The sequence below is a fragment of the Monoraphidium neglectum genome (genome assembly GCF_000611645.1).
Source record: "Monoraphidium neglectum strain SAG 48.87 unplaced genomic scaffold scaffold00151, whole genome shotgun sequence".
In the NCBI taxonomy this organism is placed as follows: Eukaryota; Viridiplantae; Chlorophyta; class Chlorophyceae; order Sphaeropleales; family Selenastraceae; genus Monoraphidium; species Monoraphidium neglectum.
This window is the reverse complement of record NW_014013477.1, coordinates 16,978-22,937: the sequence shown is the minus strand read 5'-3', so window position 1 is coordinate 22,937 and position 5,960 is coordinate 16,978. Positions and strand designations below refer to the sequence as shown.

The following is a 5,960-nucleotide window of genomic DNA, read 5'->3' as shown; positions in this document are numbered from 1 at the left end:
GGGGGGGGGGGGGGGGGGGGGGGGGGAAAGGGGGGGGGGGGGGGGGGGGGGGGGGGGGGTGGCGAGTCGTGAGAGCAAGCAAGCCGTCAAGTCCCGGATGGTGCTGTGGGAGATGGCGCTGTGCCAGACAATTACAAAACAGGCGAGAGGCCAAATGAAAGCGCACCGGCCACAACGAAGCTCGCCATGCAGGGCGAGTGCATGTGTGCTGACGTGTTTCAATCAATGCCGACGTACTGCCCGACGGCCTGCGCAGCTTAGGGCCCTCCCACCTGCTCTTGCCGCAGCCGTTGGGCCCCATAAGCAGCACGTTGACGCCGCGCGCCACCTCAAATGACAGCTCACGGATGAGAGGGGAGCCGTCGGGGGAGTCCAGCGACACCCTGAGCGGGCATGGGTGGGTGGCAGGAGGGGGGCAGAGGGTGTGCGATGGAGGAGCGCAAGGATTGGCAATGTGCGCCACTGCACGGAGAGGATCCCTGATACGCCCGTGAACAAATCGCAGAATGCAGTTGCGCAAGCTGCATCCATGCAGCTTGCATGCATGCATCATGCTTCCGCACAGCTGTCCCTCCACCGACGCTGCCGCCCACCCACCCCAACCACATACCCTGCCTTGCACATGCATGCATACTTTAACGCCCATGCGCGCCTGCGCCCCACCTGTTGAAGCGTATGTGGTCATCGCTGCTGAAGCTGCGGCGCGGGGAGGGTGGTGGACTGCTGGTGCCCTCGGTCTCAATCTCCAGCAGGTGGGTCGCACTCACCTGGGGAGGGGGGGGGGCGATGCACCACGCAACACGGTCAGCAGGATGTGATGCGCCGGGCACGGATGGTGATGCCGTGCAGGTGTGCGGCAGTGCAGTTTGGGCGCTGCTTGCATGATGCTGCATGTCCACAAGCTGCAGGGATCCCAGGCTGACTCGGCCCAGCATCCTGGATGCCCCCTGGCCCGCAATCCCCCCTTTTGGCCCCACATTCCCCCCTGCTCACGTTCCTCCTGAAGAGCTCTTTGTGCTCTACATCCTCACAGCTCAGCTGCTGCACCTGGGGGCCCGGGATTTGGGGGGAGGGGGTACACAAATGGCCCGTCAGGACACCGCCGGGATGATGCAGACTGATGACGAGGCTGGGCACCGAACGCCCAGCGTAACACATGATCACAGCACCTCCAAAACATGGTTGTATTGCGCTTGCAGCCTGGCTCCAAGTGGAAAAGCCTATGCCCTGGCCCATCCCCTTCACACGCGAGACCAGCAGCCCGGAGGGCGCTGGACCCAGCGTGCGGCCCCCACCTGCTCCAGCAGCTCCGCCACGCGCGCCGTGTGGCCCGCCAGGTTTGAGACCCTCTTGTACACCATGATCAGGTCGCCCACGCCGCGGCTTGTGTTCTGCAGCAGCCGCATGCTGCGGATGTAGTCCCCCGTCAGCTGCCCCTGGTCCATGCGCGCCTGCAGGCGCGGGATCAGCGAGGGGCGGGGCAGGGGGAATGGCAGCAGCCAAGGACAGTCAAAGACGGCAGTCAAACAGGGAGGGGTGGTTTTACAGCCAAGAACGCAACTCTGTGTTGTTGCATGTCTTGTCCACCCTCTGCGTATCCCATCAAGCCGCGTACGATGCTGCGGTGACGCACCGCCGGGTCCATCAGGTAGATGGGTGCGGCATACACCAGGAGAGCCTGCGGCGGAGGGGTACCCGGGGGGGACGGGTGCGGCGGCGGGACGGGCCTGGAGGCGGGCAGGGTGCGCAGCCGCGACGGGCAGGCGCTGTGGCTGGCACAGGCACCAAAGCACTTGCCACCCGGCACTCCTGGCGGTCGCAATCAGGGTTGCTGCCGTGCGTGCTCACGTGCAGCCCCCGATGCAGATGGACCTCATCTGGTCCAACTGCCAACAGCAGCACCGGTCACCACACGTGCGGTCCGCCGTAAAGCATCCCCTCCCCGGCCGCGCCCGAACTTCACCCCCCCCCCCAAAGAAAAACACAACCGCGCACCACGCATGACGCGAGGTACTTGACCAGGTAGCCGTCCGCGATCTGCTGCAGGAAGCGCTGCAGGCTGGACAGCCGCGTGAACCGCACCAGCCGCCGCAGGTGCTGGTCCAGGATCAGCTGCTCGCTCGCACCTGGGGCGGGGGCGAGGGCGAGGGCGGGCGGGGTGGGCGCGCAGACATCGGCGTGCACGCGAGCAGCAAGGACGCTGGGCCTCTCTTGGTCTCGCACATGCCAGTCCTTGCCGCTTCTAGGCTGCGTGGGGCCCGAGCCGCATGGCAGTACACAAGAGGCACCCGCTGCCACAACAACATCGCCCGCTCTTCGCACATCGCGCCCCAGGGCCCCCCAGCCAAGCCCGCGCCCACCGCTGGAGGGCTCGTTGAAGGCCACCTCCTCCGCCGCCGCCACCAGCTTCTGGTGAGCCGCGCGGTAGCTGCCGCTGAGCCCGGCTTCCGATGCCGCCATCTGGGCTAGCGGCGGGCTGAGGGCGCGCAGCACCCAGGCCGTGAGCACGTAGTAGCCGTACAGCGCAAACTGGCCCTGGGGTTTGAGCAGCAAAGGCGGGGTGCGTGGCGTGAGGGGGGCAGGGGGCCACGCGAGCATGGTCAGACCACAACAGGATCCGATCCACCGAGACAGGGCTGTTGTGCCCAGGTCTCAGGCTCGTTGCAGCAGCGCACCTGCCCAGCAGGCATGCTGCAGCTGCGCGTCCGCGTCTCGCCCCCAGCACACGCAGTGTTGTGCGTGCGTGCGTGCGTGCGCGTCACCCCCCCCCCCACCTTGTAGCCCATGACGCGCGACAGCGAGCGCGTGAAGAGCAGCACGTCGAGCAGGGGCTTGACCGTGTGGTTGTACAGCTCGCTGAGGGACGCGCAGAAGCGCTCCACGTCCTCCGTCATGCGCTGGTCCGCGTGCGTCAGCCCGCCCAGGGTGCTGGCCGCGTAGTAGGCGCGGTTGCGCGTGTATGCGCGGTGCAGAGAGAGGCCCAGGCGCTGCTGGAAGCTGAGCTCTATGGCCTTCTGCATCCACTTGAGGCCCGCGTTGACCACCGCCGCGGGGATGCCCACCAGCGCAAAGCCCACTACCGCACGCCCAAATTTGTCAAAAGCCTGGGGGCGCGTCGCGGCACGGGAGGGGTGGGGGCGGAAACACGGGGCCGTCTCGGGAAAGCGCCGGCAGACGGGCGGCTCGTGGGCGCCTAGCGGGCATCCATATGATTGGGCGAGCTGGTGACGCCGGCCGCCGCTAGCGCTAGGAGGCCTGCCACTGTCGTCGGTCCCTTGCTCCACTGCAGGGACGCCCCGCATCAACGGGCCCCGCGCCGTGGCGTTGCACGCTTTGACCCGGGGTCCTCGTGCGTGGCCCCCCCTTTTCTCGGGCCCCCACCAGGGAGGTGATGGAGCGGCCGCAGTAGCCCTCTATGCGGGATATGTAGTCGGTCAGCAGCGTGCGCGACACCAGCAGGCAGCCCTGGACCAGCACCAGCAGCGCCTCCTTAGACAGGGGACCAGGCACGCAGCTGCGGGGAGGGTGAGCATGGCGGTACAGTACTCGACGCGAGAGCGGCGGCCTGGGGCGGGCCTTCCGCTTGCCGCTCGCTCAGCTTCCCGTCATCGCCAGTTGGGATAGGCACCCGGGATCCGAAAAAGCACCCACGCTCTCTCACATCTTGAGGATGGTGATCAGTCGGCTGAAAAAGAGGCTGTCCACCGCCACCTGCCGCGTCTGCTTGCCGCGCCGCACGCCAGACGCGTTTGACGATAGCACCCGCTGCTCTGCGCGCGCCGAACGCACGAGCGAGCGCAGGGCGCGGCCGCCTGCAGCACCACCCGCCAGCAGCAAGACCTGATGTCGTATGTGGGGATGCAGCGCAATGATTGGGTGTGGGTTGGGGTGCCGTGAACAGTGCAATTCCTTGCATTGTTGGTTGAGCATGAGCGTGACGCAGTTTCGCCACGCCAGCGTGAGCCATGAACGCCGTGTTGTGCGAGCGCCCAACCAGCCACGTCTTCCTTGAGCTCGGCCACGGGATGCAATAATGCAAAGATACTCATCAGGCTGAAATGAACGCTTTGCTCACTGCGACAGCTCTCTTCTGCGTGGGGCTCCATTTCGGGCCTGCGGCAGCGGCCAAAGCCGCGGAGGGAGGCATGACTGGATGCCTTGTGATTCTAGTCTGTATTGTGATGGAGTCACGACTAGTGAAGAGAAGCCACCAAAGCAGCGGAACGAACTCGAGTGAGTCCTGATCACAACATCGCAAGTAGCCAAACCGGACGCAGTTTTTGTTGTATATCGGCGCACTTCGAAGCGTACATTGTCATCTGGCCAACCTCATTGATCCTCATGAAGCAAGCGGTTTGACCTCCGTTGCTGCAGTGCTGGAGATCGTCCTCTCGCGCCTTTCCGCCATCTTAAATAATCATCGCACGCATTATGCGCGTGTAAGTCGCGCCGATCGTCCGCTGGCGATAGGCCAGCTTCCCGCGACCCAGCTCGAAAAACTATACAAAAATGCAGAGCTCGGCAAGGGCCAGGCCAAGCTCTTGCACAGCTGCGCAAGGCCATCGCGATCTTATTTGGGCAGCTAGCAGCGGGCTGATCCGTGTGGTCGCATGCCGGCGGCCCGTCGGCTGCGGGCGTCCTGCCCTGGCGGTCAGCGCACTGTCGTCCCGGCCTCGCGGCAGAGAGTCCCCCACCACTGATCGGCGTCAGCCTGAAGAAAGATCTGCCGAGCCCGATGAAGCGCAGTCCAAGCGGCCAGGTGGGGAGTGCGCCGCTGCAACTGCCGCTGCCGTTGCTGCTGATTGCCAGACGCTTTGGAAGCGTCCCCGAGCCTTGCAGCTGCCGTGTGTCGCTCGTACTGATAGCGCTTGCTGTCACGATTGGCCTTCCTGACCTGCATTCAAATTCTTGACTGCCGCCGCTCTGCACCGACAGACCCTGTGGCGGTGTCGCTCCTGGGCCTGGCGGCGTCTGTCGCGACGATCGCCAGCACACCTATCGCGCCCAGCGCGGCGCTGTCAGCCGTCGTGGCCGGCCTGCTCTCCCACCACTGGGGCCCAGGCGGCAGCGGGCCTCAAGCCAAGGCCGAGCCCCCGCCTTCCGCTGGAGCTGCGGATGACTGGAGCCCACATGACGGCCTGGGCGGCCGCGCATACCCCACTGTCGAGGGCTGGCCGTCCGAGCGCGAGCCCGAGCCTGGCGGCGGGCCGCCGCCGAGCTCGGGGCATGGGACAGGGGCGGGCGAGGCGCAGCGTGTGGTGGGGGCGGATGGTCAGGAGGTGCTGGCGGCCTCCAGCTCCAGCCTGCTGTCCATGGTGCAGCGCATCGCCACCCTCAGGCGCAGCCTGGGGCCGGGGCTGCCGCCAGAGCAGCCACACCTTGGTGGCGCCGCAGGCACGACGGGTGGGGGCGCCGCAGGGCCCAACGAGGAGCGAGCGGTCCAGTCAGCAGTGGGTGGGGAGACCGCGGCAGCGTCCGGAGAGCAGCAGGCGGAGACGGGCCGGCTGCTCGCGCGCGCACTCGCTAACGTGCAGCGGCTCACGACGCTGATCCGCGAGCGCGACGCACGGTGAGCGGCCGACGCGATCGGCTCTGCGCAGGGCGGATTTGCCACGCAGTGTTGCGGGCACAAACGTCCAGCTAAGGAGCCGTTCCGCTGCACACAGCCCCAGGTGCCGCCTGCGCTGGCCTGACACACCCTGCCCTCCCCCCCCCCCTCGCTCCGTGCGACTGCACCGTTCATTGCCGCAGGGTGAAGCGTTTGGAGCAGCAGCTTGCGGTGATGGCGGCCACCACAGCGGCGGCCGCCCTGGCCAGCAGCAGGGCCTCTGCCGCCCAGGTGGCCGCACCGCCGGGGCCGTCGCACGCCGGCTCCGCTGCCACGTATGCTCCGGTGGCTGCGGGACCCCTGGGTGCGGCGGCTGCCCCCGCCTCCCAGCAACACTCCAACGCGCGCGCGG

The 5,960-nt window shown here is 66.9% G+C and overlaps 2 protein-coding genes across 2 annotated transcripts in view; one reads left to right on the top strand and one right to left on the bottom strand.

The window, feature by feature from the left end:
- MNEG_1499 (ATP-binding cassette, subfamily D (ALD), member 3) overlaps nt 1-4,106 on the bottom strand; it is a gene marked incomplete at both ends in the record, with an annotated part of 5,956 nt that extends 1,850 nt beyond the window's left edge. The window contains 11 exons of the mRNA XM_014050018.1: nt 273-383; nt 664-767; nt 994-1,047; nt 1,296-1,451; nt 1,634-1,678; nt 1,996-2,126; nt 2,361-2,535; nt 2,775-3,104; nt 3,382-3,514; nt 3,662-3,770; nt 4,076-4,106. Coding sequence (XP_013905472.1) covers nt 273-383; nt 664-767; nt 994-1,047; nt 1,296-1,451; nt 1,634-1,678; nt 1,996-2,126; nt 2,361-2,535; nt 2,775-3,104; nt 3,382-3,514; nt 3,662-3,770; nt 4,076-4,106 — 1,379 coding nt within the window. The remainder of the gene's footprint in view (nt 1-272; nt 384-663; nt 768-993; nt 1,048-1,295; nt 1,452-1,633; nt 1,679-1,995; nt 2,127-2,360; nt 2,536-2,774; nt 3,105-3,381; nt 3,515-3,661; nt 3,771-4,075) is intronic.
- Nucleotides 4,107-4,181: 75 nt separating this feature from the next.
- The window catches only part of MNEG_1498 (hypothetical protein), a gene marked incomplete at both ends in the record, with an annotated part of 7,293 nt that continues 5,514 nt past the window's right edge, over nt 4,182-5,960 (top strand). The window contains 3 exons of the mRNA XM_014050017.1: nt 4,182-4,233; nt 4,936-5,569; nt 5,752-5,893. Of these exons, the coding sequence (XP_013905471.1) occupies nt 4,182-4,233; nt 4,936-5,569; nt 5,752-5,893 (828 nt within the window). The remainder of the gene's footprint in view (nt 4,234-4,935; nt 5,570-5,751; nt 5,894-5,960) is intronic.